We start from the raw sequence: 23,975 nt of genomic DNA on the forward strand, positions 1-23,975 counted from the left end.
GTGACCTGTATCGGTGATGATGGAGACCCAATCTTCACTGGAGGCAACACGCTTATTTATAACAACAAAGGTAAAGCCTGCGGGTTATCGTGCTCGCCATCACTGGGACCACTCTCGATCTCAGCCCTCCGGCTCGGGGCCCTAGGGGAGGTGCTCGCCTGACCCCACCCAGCCAAGGTTCTCAGGTCCCGGCCACTGGCCCGCTCGGTCCCGGGTTCCCAGGGTCCCGGGTTCCCAGGGTCCTAGTCTAGGCTGGCTCTTCAGGTCTTCAGCTTGACAACGACTGGCAAACCCGTTCAGAGGTCCGCTTTATATACGGTGGCCAGGGTAACTCCGCCCCTGGCCACGCCTACTCTCTGGAACCTTCTGGAAGGACCTGGACTATTGCGTAATCCCCCAGCCCCCACTGGGGGCCTGGGGTGTGGACCTCCGGGCCCCAACCGCTCTCTGGGTTGGTCCCCTGGCCTACCGGCGTTACCTCATGCAGACCGTACTCGCTGTCGCCCCCTGTTAACCAATGGCTGGCGCTACGCCAGGTAAGTAGTGGTGACCGCGTATAACGCTATCAACACCCACGACACATTTAAACAGTCAACAGTGGTTGTTGTTCTGTCGAGTGACCTGGCCAGCACAGTAACAGAGACTCTCCATCACTGCCTCAGGACAAAACGGGATATGAGGGCCACCACCTCCTGTGTATTCGCGTGGGAATCCAGTAGGAAGCACAACATGAAGCACATTGCCAATACCAAGTGAGCGACATCAAACCGGGCAGACAAACCAATGTCACTTCAGGACTTTATTCACGAAAATTTGTGAAATCCACACATCCTAAAACAAGAACTTAAAACGTCAAATTTCTCAACAGCGGTAGAAATTTCCTGACGAACATTTCATTGAAAAATATAACATTGTAATAACAATAAACATGACGATTATATAATAAACAGTGGAGAAATCTGAAAGTTTGTTCACAGACAACTTGTGAAAATGACATTTGGATTCTCGAATGTCAATATAAAAAAAATCAGCAAAACCAGGCACTAAAAACCTGCAGTTTCCCTATTCACCTGCGTAATGCACATTTACAGCATTAGCCTCTCACGTGTATGTGCAAGGACATTCACTTGTGTACATGCTAAACTGATCAACTACACGTTTACACCCGTGCCGCATCGCATTCACACTGCAGCTACCGTTACCTTGTTAATACACCCCCTTGCTCTGCAGGAGAGAACCTCACAAACCCTTTAAGAGAGACATGAGATGACACCGGTAGAAAACCGCAGAACGTTCTCCAGCATGCAAATTCGCTGCACTTCAGGATAAAACAAACTACCACTTGTGACTCATCTGAATGCACGGCAGTTGCTTTTACGAATTAAACCAAGGGCCAGACCTCGTGCAGATATGAAATGCTTGCACGTAATTTTCATCAGGATTACAAAAATAAATTCGGGCAGACATGCGTCTGCATGCATCCAGGCACAGGAATCGGTCGGCCCCATTGGGTGAAGCTTTAAAGATTTTTCTAATTCACTTTTTTGCACACTGTTTTGGGTGTTTTTTTTCAAATACATAACTAAACACGCATACAAAAATAAAATGACTATCATGTAAAGATGCAGCGCAAGTGACTACTGTGACCACAGGCCCAATATAAAGTGTCGCGCAGTCCAACCAAAGCATCAAGTTATATATAAAATAGCAAAACCCACAAAACACATTCCCTCATCAGTGATGACCAATACCAGCAGGAATTACTTTTGTCTACTTTGTTATTCACTCCCGTTACAGTTACACTTTCACGAATATAAATAATAGTATTCATAGCAGCAATCACAATGTACATTTCTCAAAGGCCACCGCTGGGAGTGTCCCCAAAGCCCTGTGCAGATAGGTTCATGGCAGTTGCTGCAGTTTGATTGTACAACTTTTTTAACGGCCAGGGTAACTTATCAGTGGTCAGGCCCCTTCACTCACCATCACGAGATTGCGAGTTCAAATACTGCTCAGGGAGTGGAGCGTAGCCCATCAGCAATTCTTCCAGTATCGATAAAGTGAGTATCACTTCCTGGTAAGTCAAGTGGCTATCTTACAGAAAGACGGGCTCCTGCCACAGGAATGTAGACTTTCCACCACCAATGCAAAGTGTGCTGCCCTCCATTTGAGCATGGAGAGGGCATATATTTCACTAGGCCACGATATGGTTCAAACTGTTCGTCATGGTCCAAATTGGCCAAATTGGGATGATACATAGCAAGCATCGCCTTTTACTGTGAATGCTTGGCAGCACCCTCCTAAAAGTGACTCAATTGGACTTTGCTGGGTAAACAAGCGCAGTAGTCGGAATAATAATATTAATGGCTAGCTGTCGGGCACAACAGGCCCTCTCAATCGGCAGGCAATCGACCTTGCTGCCCACATTGCGGTCTTCCAGTCCCAACCATGGAGAAGACCGACGCGGACTAAAAGGACGGTCGGAGTGTGGGGCGAGCAATCGCAGCGAGCGATTCCATCTCGCTCCGTTAATGAGGTCACGGGAAAAACAACAACACTGCATTAATAATAAAATAAAGAGACAATGAAATACAGCACAACCCAGTGTCAAGCACACAACAATGAAGTCAACACAAGCAGACCCGTGTTTCACTTTGCACATGACTGCACATCACGCTGACGAGCACATCCCAGTATACGGCTGAACACGTTTGTTGTCACGCACTCTCATCACGAGTCCAGTACATCACGAATGTACATTCTGCACTACAACAAGGTCAAACGTACTGCTGGAGCGTCTGGGGTGGGCGTGTGACACTACATCGAGGGCAACGTACCCAAGACGACAGACTTTGCAGACCGAGGGACGCAGACGACACCAATGGGGCCACACGACATCACACGGTGACAATCTCTCGCTGCCTTTCTTGCTCATTCCAACAGCGACCAAACAACCAAGCGCGATGTTCTCGGTGTCACAAGAATCTTAACGATAAATGTTTAAAGTTGTAAAGTTGTGCTCAAAATGAATGAGCACTAAACCAATTCGGGTAACTGTTGGAGGGAGACAACTGGAAAACATAACGATTGTTGAAGGCACACCGGGATCAAAATGGTGGCGATCGAGAGCAGGTTGGGGTACTTTTGAAAATCTATGTTTGATAATGAATAGAAACCTACCCATCTGCCAAAAGAATGCAGTTTTCAAAGAATGCATGTTAGCTGCTACAAATTGATTGTAAATACACTGATTACATAATAAAACAAGATGCAGCATATGCAGAGAAGCATGGAGAGATGCATGCTTGGAATCAACTGAGAGACAGACAAAGATCAACAGACGGATTGGAGAACAAATACAAATAAGAGACATCATATTGACTGTGGGCATGGGCCACGACACATTGCTAAGGGTGATGATGGCCGATGGTTGAAACTGAAGATGAAATGGCAGCCCAGCAGGATAACCAGTGTGGAGGTGAAGCGATGAGATGAGCTCGTGTTTGGTTGCGAGATGCACAAGGCATAGAGTCTACAGCAGTAATCATTACCAGGCCCATAAGAGCGCCACAGTGAGTCGGGTGGGGGCGTCTACCAGCAAAATCTTGTTCGAGTTCATTGGTTCCCCGTGGCCCCCAGACCGCGAGCCGTTTTCTGTCTTCTGTCCGCTTGAAATTGTTTTTTTTTGTTTCCCCAGAGACAAGTTCGCAATGAAAAATGAGGTAACTAGGGGATAAAAACAGTGCTGATAGCGTCCAGCGCAGTCAGACAGACATGGAGGTTTATCACGAGTAACAAAGACAACCCGAGGACACTCGGGACGAGTGATCCTCCAGTCCATGCTTTTCAATTGTGGAGATGCCTTGTTTCCACCTATTTCTAGGTCAATCTTCTCACTTGACTGGCTCCATTCATTTGCATTGCGAGCAGCCATAAGACAAGTCTCGTGCCTTTGCATTTACTCATGTTGTGTCAGTCCAAACCCATAGACTGTACCCCGACTCTACTCACGGAGCCTGTCGACGCTAACCAACTCGTTTAGATCGCTACCAATGCAATCACATACGTTTGAGTTGAATCAGTTCGCACACCTACCTTTGTGCACACCTGTGCTGGGCTGCTTATGGAATTTGAATCCAGAGTGATCTCTTCGCATGGGCGTGTACATGCACACGCATATGGGAAACCCCCTCATTCAACACCCACTCACAAAGACGCATACTCGCCGTGTTGGTAGCGCTGTTTGTGGGCGACTGCTGTGGCCAGCCCAATGCACGCCTGCGTTCAAGGGAATTTGCGCCACTCAGGCACAGCCACCTTTGTCTGCGCAGCGCCACCGATGACACGGCAGCAGCCGGGCACACGATTTATATCGAGCCGCCCTTGCCCAATTGTTCACAATCCTCTGCCAAAACTGAGCTGCGCTTTGACCATTCCTCACAGTACGTACCAGCAACATCTCTCAAACGAAAGTCGTTTAGATTGCGAGCCTCACACCTTGCACCGCCACGCTACTTGCACGCTGAGGGCCGCGCAAATTCAGAGGCTGTCTCCGACTGCTGCTGCTGCGCTCGTTTCGCCGGTGACACAATTTGTCCTCGCTGCTGCCAGTCCCTCCTCAACACCCCCGTCTCCATGGCGACGCCCTCAGAGGCCTGCGCGGTCTTGTGGGCCGCACGCATCGCCGCGGAAACGGTGCCACCGAACGGAGCTGGCGGTGGCGGGGGCAGCAGCATGGGCTGGGGCGCCACCGTGCCGGCCTGCTGGGCCACGCCCGAGCCCTCCTCGCCTAGTTCGAGCATCCCGCCATCGTCCATCTCGTGCGTCTCCACGTCAAACGGGGCCGAGGCCTTGGTGCTCGTGGTGCTGCCGCACTCGCACACCTGGCAGCCATGACGACAAAACGTTACAATCCACACTGGCTTTCGCAAATGGCGAACGACAGCACAAATACACAATGAAGGGAAACACGCAACGGTCTCGAGATACATTTCGAATTATATTAATGGCTTAGTAATCGGGATGAATGCAATGTTTGGGTTGCAAAGTCGCACCTGGATGTTGATAGCCACGGGGAGCCCTCCTTTTTTGAGCCATGGGTGCACCTCACACAGCTCCCGGCGCTGTGCTTCCGTGAAGCGAGGCTGCAGCTTCTGCATCTCCTTGAGTTTCTCGCGGTCCTCCTTGAGAACGGTCTCCACGTCCCTGCGATAAGAGAGAAAACGGTTGTTTCTCTGGCCTCATTGCTCGACAACACACCCACCACCCCACCCGCTCGCCCAACACTCATCTTCCCACCAGCTTGCCCAATCGCCCACCAAGCCCACCCACTTATCCACTAACCCACCCGCTCACCCACAAGAGCATCTGTTCACCCACCAGGCTGCCCGCTCACCAAAAAGCCACTATGCTCACCTCCCAACAACAACGTACTTGACTTATCCAACACTGCCCTGCCCAGGCCTGCCCATCCAGTATTATCAACTCACCTTAACTGAACTGCTTTATTATTAATATACACTATTTAACCAGGAAAGCCTCCAGGAGTCCCAAGACTCTTTTTCAGCAGGATCCTGACAAGTTTTTGCAGTTGGGGGTAACAGTTTCTACGTGTTTTCAAATAACACTGTTGACTCACCGGGAGGGCAGCTGATAGGTCATCATGACCGACTCGTTGGTGTTGGCCATGAGCAGCCAGATGGGGTCCTGCAGCAACAGCTGCTTGAACTTGTTGTCCTCCTCCCTCTCCTTGCGCTCTTTCTGGTCAACCTCCGATGAGTCATTGCTTGCAAAGTACTGGCTGGTGTTGCTGGTGCTGCCTGCAGGTGACCCATACACGAGGAGTCGACATAAATTAACGCCGCTACACAGGAAGGTGCTAACACCACATCACAAAATAACCAAGCAGACGATTCACCTCTATCCATGTCTGTCTCGCCACATAAATATATATAATACCACGTCAGATCACCGAGCCAATTCATTTGGGTTCAAATGTGGGTTTCAATCAACCACTCATTTTGTCAGATAAAAATTCCGTACGTTTATCCAGAAAAGCTTCACCGAGTCTCAAGACTTTTTCAAGAGGGTCCTACCAAGTTTTTCATGAGGGGCAATGTTGCTGTTTAAATTTAAATCGTAATTTGCAGGTACATTTATTTTAATTCAGCAAATTTGGACCATGGCACCAGCACACAACAGCCAACTCTTTTCGAATTACGTTACGGGATATTAACGTCCACTGCGAGGTAATTAGATGGCCTGCACGGTTAGCGCACCACCCACAGGGCAGCCTGCTGGACGTGAACGAGTAGCGAACGCGCCACCGCCGCATCAAATCACCGCCCCACGTTAGTCTCCGGTATCGATTCGCTCGAGTGTCCGCATCTGCGTGGAGGCGAGTCCGTGCGCTCACCTGTGCCGCTGCGCGACGTGTCGCAGGCGTTGGAGCCGCCCGAGCCCGCGGAGCCGAGCGAGCGCGAACCCGACGACCCCGAGCCCGAGGAGCCCGAGCCCGAGGCGGCCGAGTCTGTGCCCGAGTGGGAGTCCTCCTGTAGCAGCAGGTCCAGGAGGTCGCTGGAAGTGGACATTGTGTCGTTGTTGTTCCCCTCTTCGCTGGCATCCTGGAAAAAAATGAAGCCGGATGCTGTAGGGGGCTTACACATGCATAACAATACTAATAATAACAAACGTAATTTGTCATGCACATATCTCACGAATTGAAAGCAACATTCAATAGAGAACTCGGAGGCTCGGAGCCAGAGCTCAAAGTCCTTCGTATGCGGCCTGAACTGGAGAGAACCTGAACGGGTGAGAACTAATGAGAGCCTTGAACTGGCATTTGAAGGTGGATGCTGCATAGATGCTGAGCATGTGTAGTGGGAGTGCAGCGACGGACGAATGACACTTATCCAGGACAGTCCTGGGTACGATGAGCAGATTATGGGCACAGGATAGCGATCTTGTCCTGTACCCTTGCTTTGATGGGGAGCCAGTGCAAAGATTTCTGTGAAGCCATGGAAGTCATGTGGTCATGCCTAATGCCCACAACAACACGAGACAGGTTGCTTTGAAGCCGCTGTAGTTTGTTGAGCTGTTTTTATAATGTGTGAATAAGGATGGCTTTGCAATATTCAAGGCGAGTGCCTACAATGCTACAAGCTCGAGTGTTCACAGTGGCTGTAGTCAATGGTGGACAGATGTACCATAAGCCCCTAAGATGTTTTTACTGTGTAGAGGACGTGGTTGTCGAGTGAGAATGTGGAGTCCAAGGTGATACTGAGGATTTTCAGGTGATTTGAGAGATTGATGGTGGAGCGAGTGTTGGGTGAATTGTGTGAGAGTGACTCCATGGTGAGCCGCTGCCTGGTGCTTGGCTACGGATATTTTTCAAGATTTAGGGGGAGGTGATTTGACCAAAACCATTGCTGCGAGGGTCCAATTTATGAGGTTGAGTGGGCCCCCGAGTGCATCCCGCACGCCGGGCCCCGTACCTGCTGCTCGCCGGGCTGCTGCTCAGCGCCGGCGCCGCCGTCGGCGCGCTCGTTGGCGCGCGGCGTCGCCTCGTCCAAGTTGAGGAGGTTGAGCTGCAGCGGGGAGCTGCACCGCGATTGGTCGAAAAGCGACGGCGCGGAGTCCTGCTCCTCCAGGCCGGGTGACAGCGGTGCCGCCAGCACGCCTGGCGTGGAAGCCCGCGATCCCGCCAGCGCCGCCGGCTCCACGGCCGCCAGCAGATCCACCGCCTCTCCCATGTCCACGTCGTCCGCGCCCGGTGCCTCCTCCTCTTCCTCCTCCTCCACGCCGGTGGCGATGATGCACCGCGGGTACCGCCCCGAGGAAGCCGGCGCCGACGTAAGCGATGACATCGTCGCCATCGACGCGGCCGGCGTGGCCGCGGAGGCCTGGGAAGGGTCGGCGATCAGCCCCGGCGCTCCCGCGGAGGCCAGCGCAAACGGCGGCAGAGCGTACACGGCCGGCGCGGGCCCCTGCGCAGAGCCGGCCACCTGGTAGCAGCCGGCGGCGGGCAGGAGGTAGTTTTGCGGCATCACGAACGTGAGCACGGGCGCCAGGTACGGCGGCACCGACGCCGCCGCCACGGCGGCCGCTGGGAACTGGGCCTCGGCGGAGACGGGCTGGAAGCCGGGCAGCACGGGCAGCGGGTAGGACAGCTGGTAGAGCCCCACGCCCTGCGGCCCCAGCCCCGGGGGCCCCACCGCCACGTGAGGGGGCAGGGAGGCCACGTGCTGGGGCAGTGGGCCCAAGCACTCGTCCGAGGGCAACCAGCTCTGGCTGCAGGCCGCCACCTGCTCGACGGTCGGCTGGAACCGGGTGCCGGCGGTGGCGCGGCGCTGGAAGGGCGTCTGCGCGTAGGTGGAGCCGGGCCCGCTGTCCGACGACTCCTGCTGCTGCTTCGCTCGCTTGGGCTTCGACTTGCCGAGTCGGCCGGAGGTGCCGGCACCGGTGCCCACGCCGCCGGCGCGGCGCAGGGTGGGGCCGCTCACCTTGGAGCTCTGATGAGACAGGCCGTGGACGCCTGCACGCAGAGACGAACAACATACATACATTCCCATTACAAATTAGCACAGGAACGTAACAGAATGCATAGTTATCATCATCATCATTATTATAACTACGACGCTTGTTTACCCAATAAAGCCTGAGGATGCTGCTGAGGTTTTTCCATAAAGGTAAACTAATTTTATGCGTTTCCTATTTGATTAATTTGCGAGTAATTTGGAACATTTGAAAAGTTTGGACCTTGGCGCAGGCACAACGTCCAAGTCTTCTTTGAATTATGTCACGGCATCTTTATCGTTCACTGCGAGTGAAGCAAATGGCGCGTACTATTTTTTGATGAATGCATCACAGTATTGGCCCAGCCGGCCTGCCGGATTCAAAACGCGAAACCTTCGCAACACGCGGCGACTGCGCCACCACTGGAGGCCAGCAGGGCAGCAGCAGAGAAGGAGCAACCCTCCACGAGCTGACCGGGGTGGGGTGGGTGGAGGTGGACAGGGGGAGGGGGTGGAGGAGGGAGGTCACCTCTGTCGCGTGAGCGGCCGCGGTGTTGGCTCGGTAAGCAAAAGCGGTGCGGGGAGCCGAACGCCCAGAAGTTGGTGGTGCCGTCGCGCGCCAGGAAGCGCTGGATGTACGTCTGCTCCTCCTTGAGCGTGTGGGCCGACAGCACCTCCTTGGTGAGGCCCACCTTCTTGTACTCCTCCCTCTCGCGCTCCTTCTCCGGCGGGGGGGCCGTGCCCCCCTTGCCGGGCGTCTCGGGAGAGTCTCCGCCTCCCATGTTGGGCGTGTCCTCCAGAGCAGCGATTTCTAGATGCGCAACGACATGTCGACACGTCACTCAAAATGTGTGCTTGCACGCGTAGAATTGTGCACGTGAGACTCGGTTATTTGCGGTTTAGCGCAAAATATATTCATGCCATCTGTTCAAATCACACGAAGCCAGCGGCTCTCAACTAAGGGGGCCTGTTAGGGTTGGTGCAGGCTGCGGGCACCATGCAGGGGACATTTTTTACGTGGACAGGGAACGTCAACGCCATGTTGCCGCGTCAAAATGAACGAATAGGCGAGGTGAAGCGGCAGCCTCTCTCACACCACGCTGCCTGGGGGCACTGTGGCCTGGGTATTCTGGGCGACACGAGCGAACAAATTGTGCAAACAAAAAAAGCAGCGATACAAAGAAAATGGTAAAATGGGGCAATAAAATAATTAAATCTTGAATTAAATGGTGGCCACTAACTAGGAGTATTTATGGAATTTCCAGGAGGTGAATCATTAAACCACCTGGGCCATGTTAAGTTTTTCCCCATGTTATAAATCGTGAGCTATGATCATTTAACACGCAAGTTCTCAGCCACTTGTCGTCTAAGTGCTGTATTCCGGCCTGGGCCACATTACAAACATCAAATTGAATTGGAGCTTGACCTTGATACATTTCATGGGTTAAGTGAAGCTGGTTTAATAGCGATAATCTTTGTATTCTTAAGGCTTTGCTGAAATGCCTCAGCAAATCAAAGCACCTTGCATCACATTTTAATCAAGTAAATTGTGGTGTAAATTTGGAACATGACACCGGCACACAATGGCCTACTCATTTCCAATGATGTCACGGTGCATATTTAATGGTTAATACACTCGCAGAAATAACCGGTGCGGCGTATCAATTTGAATCGCAAATCTCTACAACAAGCGGAGAACACGCTACCTCTGGGCCGCATCACCATCCACATTGTGCTGCAACGACTTTTCCCAACTAAGTCACAGGCGGCTGAAACCTGGCATTGAATTCTAGCAGCACCGACGATCCGCCAGCTGTTACGAGCACCTCCCGAATCTCCTCGCCACGTCAAGCAAACGGCAACGTGACCACGTAACGTTTCGTGAAGCAGCTGCCGCTAGGTTCCCCGGTGCGTTCGCCCACTCGCCTCCCTCGAGCGCCACGACAGCGCAGTGCCGTACCGGAGTCGGGCGGCTGGTTCTTTTTGTCGCGGTCGCCCACGTGAACGATGGTGCTGCTGTAGCTGCACTGACTCGTCACCGACATGGCGCTCTCCGCCTTGCTCAGGGGCAGTGGCAGCGGGGCCAGCGGCGGCGGAGGCGGCGGCGGCGTCGCCATGACGGGCGGCGCCACCGGCTCCACGGGGTCCACCGCCATCTCGGGCTCCGCCTCCATCACTGCTGCCGCCACCACCACGAGAGATTCGTGCCTTAGTTTCGCGCTCTCGAGTTGACGGAACGCAGTGACGCGCTACGGCAATTCTAGGATGATCGCCGCCACCAATTGTCACCGGCAACAGGTTTACTACGAGGCTCGACGGAATTGTGGCTAGCCAATGAAATAAGCATCATGCAAGTGTTTTCATTGGTTAGCTGAATTACCTCCGACTACTTTCTCATTGGAAGTCGGCACCCAATGTGTCCACGTGCAATCAGATTGGTCCAGATTTGGAATAAAATTTAAAGAGTAGAAAATCGTTGAGCAATTATTGCCGGTGACGATTGCTTGCGACTGTCGCCCTCGTCTACCATGGCCATCACGAGAGATGCGTGGCCTTCGAAACAAAACGCACAGCCCTGTCAATCCACTGCTGGATGAGGGCCTCCCCATGCCATGTCGGTACTGGGGTTGTTTGATTCTACTTCACCACTCCGATCAGTGCAGGTTGGCGAAGGCAGGGCTGGTCCAGTTATCACTCGCTACCGATGTCAGCCATGGCCAGGAATCGAACCAGGTTCAGCAGATTTGTAGCAAAGTGTGCGAACCACTATGCTACTGCTCCACGCCACTCAGCCGTAACCCGAATTTGTCAATGAATTCCACATGCTGATGGTGCTTATGAAGCAAGCGGGAAGTTACCGAATTCACCAGCAATGTACTTGGTGTGCAAAATGGATAAACTAATTAAATAATAGATTTGTCGACATGCTTAATAACGATGGGGTGAATTCACTGCGTTTATCGCTAAGAGAGGCTCGTCTTGTAATCGCTATTTACTGAATACATTTACCGGCACTTTGTAGGAAGGCAGTCGTGTTCGTCCAAGAGGGACACTGGCCGCTGCCATTGGAACGTGGAATGTACCCTACTGGCACAGGGCTGCCACTGGAGCCTAGCGTCCCACCCCCATGTGAGCAGGCCGACGCATTGCCTCGCTTGTGACTTGTAATGAATACGAGCAGGGAGGCCACGTGGCACCTTTGCCACGATTACTTGCCAATGCAGCAAATGTCCTCGAGCTATTTAATTATCCCAAAAACATATCCCCGATGTTACTTTTGTTACGAAAGCACCGGCTTTCCTACATCAATATCGGGTGCCAAGAGGCATAATCGCCACGCGCTGTGGTAATTACAGGCGGTTGCGGCCAACACCTCACCTTCCGGGTCCATCTCGGCTCCGCTCGGATCCTGTGCGGCCACGTCCGGCTTCTCGTCGTCCGAGGTCGAGGAGGAGGCCTCGCACAAGGCCGGGCACTTGCGCTTCTCTGCCTTGGGCACGTTGCAGCTCTCCAGGTATCTGTGCGCACAGCAACATGACGCAACATCAACATCGGTGGCCGTGTTCATCGTGAACTGGCGTGCCGTCATTCTACTTTGTTTCCGCTCGTTTACCCAAGCCTCGCTTGATACTCCCTTTCAAAAAGGTCCTGCCAAGTTAATGTTGTAAGGCACGATGTCGCCATGGGGATCTCTGTTGAGTTATTTATACGTTATTTTGCAACATTGAGATGTTTTGGCCAATACCAGTGGCATTGTATGATATATTTAGCTGCAGGAGGCAACTGAAGCACCTGGAGGAAACCCATGCAGAACAGAGAGAGAACACAGCAAGGTGCCCAAGTCGGATATTGCAAGCAAGCCCTTCTTTCTGTGGGGCATGCGTGTCGCCATTGTGCCACCCCTGCCACGACCAATGAATGTGTCGTTTCTGTTTCTCCAAAGGAGGTCACATTTAGATGCTTTATGAGGCCACATCACCAGCACACCCCACACTCAGTACGATGGATGCAGGAGGGCAAGCGTACCGTATGATGGAGTAGAGGCAGTTGATCTGCTGGTAGGACGGCATGGCCGTCTGCTCCTTCTTGCCGGTCTCGTCCGTGACGGCTCTGGCTGAGCGCTCGCGTCCGGCCCGCGGGCCTTCTCGGCCCATCTCCAGCACGGCCTTGGGCAGCACCATCTGGCCTCGATCTCCCACTGCGAGGGAAGGGGGCAACACGAGGTGGCAGAGGCTTGTATCATCTCCACTGCGCCGAACGCGGACACCACGGGGCCGTGACCCACCATCGCTCTTGGGAACAACCACTCGGAGTCGGTACGGATGGACAACCTGGGTTCAAGCCCTGGTGCAGGGTATCTCTTCACAGGCCTTTACAGTTGTGTGTAAAAATGTAAGAAGCCGTTATACAGATTTGGGTGCGTGTGCGTGCGATTGTCCAAAGTTCGCGTTTAACTGCATACCAAGTACTTTGCGTCAAGCTCTGTGAGGTTTTTCAGAGATGTGATGATGATGACAATGAGGTCCCTTTGAATAACTCGGGCGCTTTTGCATGTGACCCCTACCCGTGGCACTCTCTGCCGCATCGGATAAGAGAGGGCCTGTCCATGGAGAGTTTTACATTTGCACTCAGACCCACCTCTTTAATCACGCATTTCCTGAGTTTAAACGTACGTAGGACAAGCTAATAAATTTGAATATGGATTCAGATTGCACTTTTCTGCTCGTGTACAAGCGCTGTCGTACATTTTTTTCATCGCGCTATCTTTAGGAATGAATATCGATTGATCACGCTGATGACAAGGTTAACGATAACAAAAACTATGATGACGATGGCAGTAATGTGAGGCGGGGGTGGGGGGAGGGGGCAAGGCGAGAGGGGGGCAAGCACCTTGCGCTCCGAGCTGCTGCTGCTGCTGCTGCTGCCGGCTCAGGGGTTCTGGGCAGCGCTGCTGCTGCTGCTGCCGCCCGGGGTTCGTCAGCTGCTGCACGTCCACGCAAATCTGGGCGAATGACATCTGCATGGCGTGTGGCGGTGGGCAGCGTGAGCAGTGGAGAGGGATGGAGGGGACCATGCAAGGACACGCACGCACAGACGCGCAGAGGGCACCGATTGGTTACTCGCCAGACAAATCCACATCCACCCCCCTCACGACTTTCTCACTAAGCCCCCCTGCAGATACGAGATTCACCACCTGGGGTGGCTCAGCAGTGGAGAGAGTGACTCATAACCGGACTGTTTCTCAGGGGTCGATAAAACGAGTACCACATTGTGTGGAAGTCAACAGTGGTTGTCCTACAAATTGACTGTGGCCTGCTCACAGCCAACCTAACCTATGGAGAGACTCGCTCGCGGCCAACATCAGCGACGAATATCTGAACTTGTCCTTGGCCTCCCCTAAGTAGACACAGCCTTACACGAGTATCTGGTAAACATTGGCACTAAGGGGAAAAAAGCAGCCGGGTGTGGTGCTGACCAAACCACCACCAGCACGTGGCTGGCCTCCACATGACGGCAGTTCCCTCGGCAGCCTGCGCAGGCTATGCGGGGGATCTTTGTATCCGTGCAAACGTGTGTGTGTGCGTGCGTGCGTGCGCCTGGCGCCGGAACGTACGGGTTTGTCCGCGTGGCCGTCATCAGGTGCGGCGCCAGTGCCCTCGCTGGAGGAAGCGAAGCTCAGCCGGTGCCCGTGCGAGTCATGCCCGTTGCTGCCCATGAGGCTCCCGTAGCCGCTCGAGCCATTGTTGTGCACGGGCTGCGGGCGGGCAATACGCAGACGACACGCACACGACACGCACACGACACGCAGACGACACGCAGACGACACGCACACGACACGCAGACGACACGCAGACGACACGCAGACGACACGCAGACGACACGCAGACGACACGCCGTTAGCAAGCGTCCGCGAGGGCCAGCGCGGCACTGCGTGTGTGTAAGGGGAGTCAGGCGGGAAGTCACGCGCTTCGTGAAAAGTTATTCACAGTGAACATTGGGAATTTTTTTTTTACAAAGATTGGATTGGAGAAATAAAGGCATAAACATATATGAAGACAGGAATAATGATCTCAGATTTGCCGATGACAGCCATTGTAACAGCTGCTGGAAATGAACAAGAGGAAACGAAGGAGGAACCTAACAAAGATAATGCACAGAGAGAGGTGCGCTCAGCATGCAGGCCGCACCTGCAGCAGGAGTTTGTGGATCCTCTCCTGGATGTCGGCGACGTCCGAGTCCGGAGCCCGCGGCTCCACTTCGCCAACCACCACGGTCGCGGGGCTCGCAAACACATCCTCGTTGAGGGGGCCTCTGGGGGATGGGGAGAGGGACCAGAGAGGGGGGACACAACAGGCAAGGGGGTCACGTGGGGCGCCGTGACAAAAAAATCCTAACCTGCGCGCTCTAGATGAACGCCTAACGCTGCCGCTCCATTCGTCCCCCAGGCCTGTGATCCAGGACTTTGGGAGCAAGGGCTGGTGGATCAAGCAAATTGCTTACAAAACTCCCAAACCCGCTTTGCTGCAAGGTGGAAATACAGAAAATTGATTCTTAAATCCAACTGTGCGATGGGTTTTCTCCTGATTATCCAGTTTCCTCTCACACGAAGCCAACTCTCATTACGAACGTGGAATGCGTGGCCAAACATCCACGACGTAGTGGGACCCCCTCCTCAGCAAAAGTGGCGAGGGTCGACGAGGCTCTCCCGGGCGAGTGCAGGCCCCATGAAACCCCCGTGTGGGCCACCCTCCCTCCGCGCCTGCCTTGCGCTAGCACATCCATCAGCCAGGCCCGGCCCCGCGCCGCGAGGTCACGCCCGTTCGACCGGCGGACTCACGTGCGGACTTTGTGGCGGCCGATGATGAATGCCACCTTGCGGCTCCACGGGTTGACGAAGCTCGACCAGCTCGTGTCGATGGTCACGTAGTCCCCGTTGTACGAGCAGAAGCGGAACGGGGAGTGGTCGAATGGCTGCCCCACAAACTTCAAGACTGTCGGTGGAGCGGGAGGACAGGAAGATTGACAATGTGACAATTAGACACGGCAGATAGATGACACACGTGTGGATTGCGTACAAACACGCTTCTGTATTTCCAATGGCTATGAAAATTATTATAGACAGGTCGTGATGTAGGTATGTAGATGGGTTACAGGTAGATGGGCAATCTTCATTACCAGGAAAGAGCACACAGTCTAAGAGCAGGAGTGTCCTTTTCAAGCCAAAACTGAATATTTGTAAAATGTACATGGAAACAGATATGCATTGTAGCATTCAGCTCCCATTTGGATCTCATAGAGACAGAGGTAAGTAAATGAGCTTTGTAACCAAGGTGGAAGACCATTGGTGATAATGGAGGAGCCCTCAGTGCTCACAGTGGGAATGAAACGTCTCTGGAGTGGCACTCAGGGCTCTGTCGGTTTCTGGGCGGTGGTCCCCAACCCTGGGGTTTCCCGCACTCACTCTTCTTGTGCACGGCGAGCATCAGGTGCCGGTCGTTGGGGTGGATGTACGTCAGCATGGGGGTCCCCACTAGGTCCTGGGGCAGGTATCCCAGCAGGGGGATCGCCCTGTCCAGGAGGAATGGGGACACAGGGGCAGGAGGGTGGCATCAGCTAGAGGGTACGAGACAAAATGCGTCACACCGGGTTTTTATTTCAACACCGTAACCGAGCAAAAAGCCAATGGCTCAAAAACGTCGAGAGAAATCTTCTGGCATTGTGTGACAGCTGAGAAACGGCCAGCATTTACCTACACGCCCCGCGAGGGGGCCTTGCGGGTTCTACGCTATCCCTCGGCGGTAACCATAGCAGAATAATAACATACACTCTAAATAACAGATACTCGGACACGAATTAATTGCATTTATCGCGAGCTTAAGGGACCGATTTTTATTCACTTTTATCAATGGACCGTGAGGAACACCAGCGGAGAGCGAAAGTGGTGGCGATGTCAGCGAGCGAAACTTCGTGAGCCCAGGCAGCGCTCACCTCTCGTCCACGTCCAGGAAGACGCAGCCCGGCGTGTGTGTCGTCGTGAAGATTCGCTTCTCCGGGGGGATGCGTGGCGCTGTGAGCACAGCAGGACGGCGCGGGTCACGCACCGTACACGGCAAAGGCGCAGCCCTGCAACGACTCGCTCACGACACTGCTAGTAGAATGGCCTTCGCTCGAGGATGCTCTAGACAGCCCCTCCTGAGGGTATTTGGTCTACTTTTCGACGTTGAACAGACGTGTTGGAAGAGGTGGGCGTACCCACACTTTACCCCACGACACGGGTCCTCCCGATCGGCTGTGCCATACCCATTTACATTGCTGGGTGGACAGTGGTGGTGGGTGGTTGGGGGGGTTCAAGAAACTTGCCCCATTGTTTCAACTGCCGCCCCGGGAGATGGAATGGAAGTCCAGTGTGTGGACCGTTATGTCATAGCAGCTCCCTTATACCCTGTGGAAAGGTCTCTATGGGGCCACTGCTCAAGCAGCTGTCTTCGTTAGATTTAGCATCACAACTGTGATAAAGCTCAACATAATACCAGTACCAGATCTTGCCAACAATCTTGCCAACATCCCAAGCCGCTGAACAGCAACAGTGAGCACATTTATTTTACGAATACAAAGAAGCAGTCAGTGAAATGCACAAGAGATAAATAAGTGACTGGACTTCAACAAGGGCAGGGAGACAACAGCACACGTGGCTGAGGGATGGGAGAATCAGACAGTGGGGGCAGCACAGAATGAGCGGATGTTTACGGGGGGCTTCGCCTTGGTTGCTGGAGAAGAGAATGTATGGAGAGGAGTAGCGTGAGATGAGCAGGGAGAGGTAGGAAGGGGCAAGTTCCACAGAGGATCTAGAAGATGCCGAGTGTGAATCGTGTGGAATTCGGACGCGAGGGGCGTGGGGAGGCTGTAGAGGAGAGAGCTGCAGCCGTTTTTGTTTGGTGTTGTGGATAAACACCTGCGCGTCGGTCATCACAAGCTGAACATCGTACTCATGCGCTCGTTCATTTGATCAGTGGAGGAGGGGCCAGCACATTCATATATTCTAAGGTATGACCTCTGAAAAGACCGGTCATGACTCTCCTATTCGGTGCGACGCTACAAGCAGTCAGTGGGAGAGAACGTATGCACTCCATCAGCGGGTTCCAAGAAGTGGCCGGACCTTTTTAAATCGAGTAATTTTTGTTGTTGATTTGCCGCCGTTGCATTTGCCTGAATGGGAGAAGATTTTACAACAGCGAAAGTGGAAATTTTGATTTCTCTCATGTCCATCCCAAAAGAAGCACTTTGTTACATCATGGATGATGTCACATGACATACGCCAATGATGTCCAAAAAAATCGTGCAATCACTAAAAGAAAAAGCCACTCGGGACTTGTGTCCGTAAAAAATCTCAGCAATCGTAGCGAATTCCATTGCTTAGCGTGCATTGCACAGGCGAACTTCAGCGAACTGTAACAATGCATCGCATATTTCCACTTACTCTTGATTTGTACGTTTAAGAGCGTTTCGGATACTCCTAGCCAGCGCACTTGTTCTATACACCAGACACAGGATAGACGCCGCAAGGACAAGACACAGGCGGACACGTGAACGGGCTATCCGCACGGGCGGTTGTGGAGAGATTGTGGTGGAGTCCTTGTACTTGGGCAGTGTGATCAGGGCCAGCTCCAGTTTGGCATTGGAGGTCTCACTTCAAAGCAGTTGAGTGGCACTATTGGCTAATTGGCTGTGTTAGGTTTTGTTGAAGTCGTCTGGCCCTGCCACTTTACATGAGGCTCCGGGTCTTTTCGGCCACATTCATTCCTTCTCTTCTCTAAGGTTGTAAAATGTGGACTTCTTTAATGGAACATATGCACTGCCTTGACATGTGTAGGCTCACCTGCCTACGTTCCATCCTGGGTTTCACCAGACTGGATTGTTCGAGCTCACAGATCCTTGAAAGATCTGAACACAGTCCCATCAACAAGCTCCTCCAGCAGGTGAGGCTGCATTGGCTGAGTCACGTAGCCCGCGTGCCTAGCCGCCGCATGCCCAAACAGCTTCTGTTTGGCCAGATATAGAGGGGGCTAAATGGGTGCGGCATGGGCTAGAGATAGATGAACCGATGCAGTACAGGAGGATGAGGATGTGGAGCCGAGTGGACTTGCCGATGTCAGCCTCTGTGGAAGAGGCTCGTGACGGATGCTACTGGTCGCTTGGTATTGAACAGCAGTGGTTGTCGTGTCTGTGCATTGTAGTTGTACACTGGTTGCACTGTAAGTACGTGAGGAGTAGAGACGGCACCGCACTCTCACCTTCGTAGCCCGAGTGCACGCGCTCGGCGAGCACCAGGCAGCATGGCTCCCCACCCGCGTCGGCGCCGTCTTCGCCCTCGCGAACCTTCATGAGGTACGGGGTGAGCCGGAACGGCAGGTACACTGCCTCGTCCTTACTGCCTCCCCCCCTGCACAGGGAGTGGCGAGCACACGTCATCATCATCATCATCATCCGCGTCTTCATCAACAACATCTGTATCATCATCTTGTTTTATTTGTTTTGTTTTCAAACATGAAAAGAACACTCACAGTAACTTATAAAATAACGAGTGGGAAGTGGGTCTCACCGGATTCGGCAAAAGAACGGCTTCTCCTGGGGATATTCAAACGCAGCAGCGGCTGTGGATGACACCACGAGGTTAGCCTTGCCGAGGATCTCACCTCGCGACATTGCAGCACCACGCGACGATCAGAGTCAAATGTCTGGGCACCTCGCCAAAGCGGAATACGGTCAATGCACGGATTGTGATGTCAGAGTGAGCACAACAAAAGCCGTAGAGAGGTGGGCCCGGGCCCTATCGAAGTACCCCTGTTAAGTCACCATCTGGGAGAGTGCCTCCTTCCTTCATTCGTTACCCACCGCATCGCTCGCTATCCGCATCGAGTGCGACGCACCCGGAGCGTCATGCTAAATCTGCGTCTTTTGACCCAATGCGTTACCGCGTCCCTCGTGGCTGCGCATGCCGGGCAGCCGCCTCGACCGCCCGCCATGCCCGCGGGCGGCCCATCGGTCGGGGGAAGGGGCAGGCAGACGGGCGCGGCGAGACATGGAGGGGGCGGCGGGGATTAGCGGCAGGGGGGCGGCGGAGCGCGTGTCGCCTTACCGGCCTCGTGCATGCTGCCCCACGGCGGGAGCTTCCCCGGCGCCGTGGCGCTGTAGAAGACGCTCACGTCCTGCGGCGCCAGCATCTCCACGAACTTCACGTCAGACAGCAGCTCCTTTCGACAGCCGAGCGTCCAGGCCGTGTGCTCCGACGAGAACATCATGCGGCCCGAGATGAGCGACACCACCATCGCAAAAGTGTCCTGTGGGCCACGGGCGACGGCAGAGCTCGGCGTCAACGGCGGCAACAATGGCAGTGCAAGGGGGGGGGGGCGGTAATAGGGAACCCCGTGTAGGGTCGCTGGACAATCTATGTTCGTCTTGGACCCAAACTTTGCAGCCATCTTTGTAAAGTTCTTGAACAATTTGCTGTGTGCGGTGATGAGGTGTGGTTATGAGTGAGCAGGTGGGGAGGTGTGGTTATGAGTGAGCAGGTGGGGAGGTGTGGTTATGAGTGAGCAGGTGGGGAGGTGTGGTTATGAGTGAGCAGGTGGGGAGGTGTGGTTATGAGTGAGCAGGTGGGGAGGTGTGGTTATGAGTGAGCAGGTGGGGAGGTGTGGTTATGAGTGAGCAGGTGGGGAGGTGTGGTTATGAGTGAGCAGGTGGGGAGGTGTGGTTATGAGAGAGTGAGCCATAAGAAGGAGAAGAAACTCACAGTGCTTTTGGGTGTGTACTCAGAGGTGATCGTCTCCAGCTCCTCCATGGTATAGGTGCCGATGTCGAGCGTCGCCGTTTTGCCATCATCCACCGTCCACAGCTGGTAGTACTCCTCGTTGGCTGCACCACGGGGGGTAGGAGGGGCACCAGGGTGGGCATTTTAATGGCAGCGCGTCACACGCAGCGCACGGTTTTGGCCGGGGCACAACGAGCGGTGGTGAATGCACCACCGCAGGGCCACGTACGTAAAACATCCGCGGGTGGGCGAGCGGGCGGGCGACCGGTCGGGTGGGCAATGCGATTGCTCACCTCGGATCTGCTTGATGCACGAGACCGCGTACTGCAGCGTCGCCAGCGTTGACGACTTGCCCTTGACGCGTCGCTCAGGCGGCAGTCGGGCCTTCAGGTCCTTGAGTGTCTTGAGCAGGGCCTTCTGTGTCTTGGCCTTCATCGACTGCTCACTGCTGCTCAGCACAAACGCACGCACGGACGTGGGTCAGCGCAACGGCGACGAGGGAATGGTCGGCCTAGACCAGATGACCAACTGACCGACTTGACTAGCTTACTCGGTCAGCTGGCTGAGAGACGAGCTCACCTGCAACCGGATGTGGATGGGTGGTCTTGCTCGGAGCTGCTCAGGAGACTGAAGGCATTGGAGCTACTTGGAGGAGACGGGCTCTGGGAATTTGAGCTGGAGAAAAGAAAACACGTGCACACCATTAGCAGCCATTTTCTACCCACAGCTGGGAAAAAGCTGTTGGCACCTTTGCCGACCGTCAGGCGCTGCAATAGTTTTGCAGCGCACTGAGGTTTGCAGGCAGTATAAAGTCTTCCTGTTACATCGCAAAGCAGTGCTGGAAAGCGCCATCTGCTTGGCACCGATTTCAAAGTTAGAGAATAACCGCAGTCCCTACTGATGAAACTGGAATAATGATGTGGAATTGACAAAAACAACCGTTTAATTTTTTAAAATAAATAAAATTGCCTCACGAAGGGTTTCGGCCTCGGTGGCCGACCGGTGCGTGCTCGCTTCCCACCGCCTCCCCCCGCTTCCCGGTGTCTCCGACACGGCCTCACCTCTTGTTGCTCTCGGACGTGAGCAGCATCAGCGCCGAGTCCTTGCCGCTGCCCGTCGAGCGGCCGCTGGAGCCGGCGCCGCGCGACGCGCCGTCATGCGAGCCCGTACCGTTCGACTCGCTGCCGTTGAGCTCGTCGTTCCCGCTCGAGTCGTTCCCTGCGCGGGACAGGAACGGAAGAAGCGTTCGGTGAGCGGACGCCGGCGGCCGAAGCGTGGGGACGTGGCGGGGGAGAGAGGCCGCAATCGTGCGCTAGGCCGCGTCACCGCTCACCCTGCGAGCCGTTGCTCTTCATGTCCACGTCATCGGCCGGTGGTCCGGGCTCCTCCTCGTGGTCCCTCGGATGCGAGGGTTCGTCGTCGCGACGGCAAGGGTCGTTGCCCGCGGTGCTCGCCGGCATGGCCATCGCGTCGCTCGTCTCGCACTGCTCCGTGTCCATCGGGAATAGTCGGCACCGCTTTCGGAGCAGGATTAGCCTCTGGGCACCCGCGCCGGTAAGACAATTGTTGTTGTTTTTTAGTCAAAATCACGAATCGGCTCTGGCTTGGATTGTATTGACTTTATCAATGGTTATCAAGTGAAATGAGTTTTAATTATTTGTCGCGGGTGTCTGTAAATGGATGGCCATCGTGCTCCTGGTCCCCACTGGCAGAGTGCAGTGGTCACTCCGATCTGCAAGGCACGGTGCGGGGGCGGAGGGGAGAACGTGTCAACGCCTTCTCTCGCACGCCGTGCGGCGCGTGCTCCCGCACGCAGAGCAGCGCCCGAGTTGTCGTGTCTGATGTGGCCTTTTGCGTGGCAGTTACAGAAGGCAACAAAGTTCCACCAAGTTACCTGCATTAGAGTTGAACCGTAGAGCTCGAGTGTGAAACAACTTAAAACGAATCCCGCCCTGTAATGGGACCTGCACAGCAGGACGTGTGCAGGTGTGTGCATGTGTACTACAGGTGTACTACAGGTGTGTACATGTCTACTACAGGTGTGTGCATGTCTACTACAGGTGTGTGCAGGTCTACTACAGGTGTGTGCACGTCTACTACAGGTGTGTACGTGTGCACATGTGTATTACAGGTGTGTACGTGTGTACTATAGACACCTGAACTCAACAAGGCAAAGTTCTCAGATAGCCAATGAGGAATTGGTGTTCATTTCCTTGTTACAACCTCGAGCCAGTGGTGGAAACTCCACATTATTATGGTGGGGGCGAGTCTCTCCATAGGACAGCCACTGTTGCCTTCTCCACGACAAAGTGGTGCCGATTTTATCGAGCCATGGCAATATCAAGGTGACGGTCACGTTCCCACCTCAAATCACGCAGGGACCACCACCCCTGCACTCGCAGCTTTCATGACTCAATTGCAGAAGCGGGGCATTAAAAAAAAATGTTTTATGCCGTTTCAGAGTAAATGCCAGTTGTTAATTTCATATTTTATGTCGGTGTTGGTCCATTTAGAATGTAAATGTGAAGAAAATTGGATGGTTTAAAATGATCCACAACTGTTAAATATATAATTTTTCTTGTGTAAATGCAATTATTCCTCTCTCCATGACTCGGGGAAAATTTGTCAATGAGCCTTCAGCTGGCAAAACAAATTGCGATAAACCGCACTGCATTAAAAAGGGAAATTGATTAATATTATAACAAAGCTTATGAAAATACGTTTTAGAATGCAGCAGTGATTGATTGCACATTTTAATTGGTGTGCCAAACCCTCAAAAATAATTTCGAGAGGAGATCAGCTCTTTAAATTTCGTCCTTCACAAAGGGTACACGCGATTGTGCCGAAAATTCAATTTCCGATATCGCCCATTCTCCCATCGACGCACGGCCTCACGGAAAGAGCGGCGAGGCTTTGTGAGGATTCAAATCGACCTCGGCCATTGAGCCGAGCACTGGCAGTGGGGAGAGGAACTCTGCTCCCCGTCCCGGGGCCATGGCCACACAGGGGGGCTCACGTGTCCATCTTCCCTCGTGCTCTCGCTCGCTCCCTCTTCCTATCGCACGCTCTCTCTCCATCGCTTCATCTGCCACGCATCATACCTATGATTCACTGGCGTCTATACCGGCCGCAATGTAGCACCAAACAGCATTTGAAGTGGAAACTGGACCAAGAAAAACAAGAGCTTCCAACTCTGATAAAGATAATAATTGACATTTGCGAAAAACCACGAAATGGTCTAGCCAGATTTATTTCATTCAGACCCTCCACCAGCAGACATAGACAAATAAATTAAATGGCATGTGTACAAGAACCTAGCATACCAATTACTATTGTTTCAGCTCACTCTGATCATTTGAAGAACAATTTTCACAGCCAACTATACAAGACGCTCAGCACCATCGGCATGAATGATGCTGTACAAAATACATTTTTGGTTTTTTGTTCACGCCCACTATGCAGCAAGCAGCGAGTCTGCTTTGGTGACAACCCCGCATCAGCCACCAAGGGTGGCGGCGAAGTTTGAACCGGTGGCCCCGTGCGTGGTAGTGACGTGCTAGTGACGTGCTAGTGACGAAGTGTGCCGAGTTCGCCACCAGGCTTGGGCCATTCTCTGGCCACTGGGCTGAAATCATCACCCTGAGGCCTCCCGC

General features: G+C 53.6%; 1 protein-coding gene across 1 annotated transcript; it reads right to left on the reverse strand.

Moving 5' to 3' along the window:
• Nucleotides 1–784: 784 nt before the first annotated feature.
• PER1 (period circadian regulator 1) lies at nucleotides 785–22,048 on the reverse strand. Its single transcript, XM_078607965.1, has 23 exons — nucleotides 21,656–22,048; nucleotides 21,384–21,540; nucleotides 20,902–20,997; nucleotides 20,616–20,770; nucleotides 20,305–20,426; nucleotides 19,651–19,852; nucleotides 19,114–19,165; nucleotides 18,806–18,954; nucleotides 16,503–16,581; nucleotides 15,976–16,082; nucleotides 15,352–15,505; nucleotides 14,702–14,825; nucleotides 14,128–14,268; nucleotides 13,404–13,530; nucleotides 12,540–12,711; nucleotides 11,892–12,031; nucleotides 10,474–10,692; nucleotides 9,043–9,324; nucleotides 7,494–8,533; nucleotides 6,416–6,623; nucleotides 5,639–5,819; nucleotides 5,055–5,205; nucleotides 785–4,883 (listed from the first exon to the last, which is right to left on the reverse strand). The coding sequence occupies exons 1-23, from the start codon at nucleotides 21,819–21,821 to the stop codon at nucleotides 4,512–4,514; spliced, it is 4,596 nt and encodes a 1,531-aa protein (XP_078464091.1). The 5' UTR covers nucleotides 21,822–22,048; the 3' UTR covers nucleotides 785–4,511.
• Between the last annotated feature and the right edge of the window lie 1,927 nt (nucleotides 22,049–23,975).

The sequence above is a fragment of the Lampetra planeri genome, chromosome 28 (assembly GCF_965212315.1).
Source record: "Lampetra planeri chromosome 28, kcLamPlan1.2.h2, whole genome shotgun sequence".
In the NCBI taxonomy this organism is placed as follows: domain Eukaryota; kingdom Metazoa; phylum Chordata; class Hyperoartia; order Petromyzontiformes; family Petromyzontidae; genus Lampetra; species Lampetra planeri.

What these genes read in the sequence shown, in the direction of transcription:
- PER1 (XM_078607965.1), bottom strand. Translation starts at nt 21,821, where the DNA reads ATGGACACGGAGCAGTGCGAGACGAGCGACGCGATGGCCATGCCGGCG. An exon ending in CCGTTCTTTTGCCGAATCCG is followed by an intron (nt 18,955 to 19,113) that starts GTGAGACCCACT and finishes CTCCCTGTGCAG; the next exon opens with GGGGGGAGGCAGTAAGGACG. An exon ending in ACGGCCACGCGGACAAACCC is followed by an intron (nt 13,531 to 14,127) that starts GTACGTTCCGGC and finishes CACGCCATGCAG; the next exon opens with ATGTCATTCGCCCAGATTTG.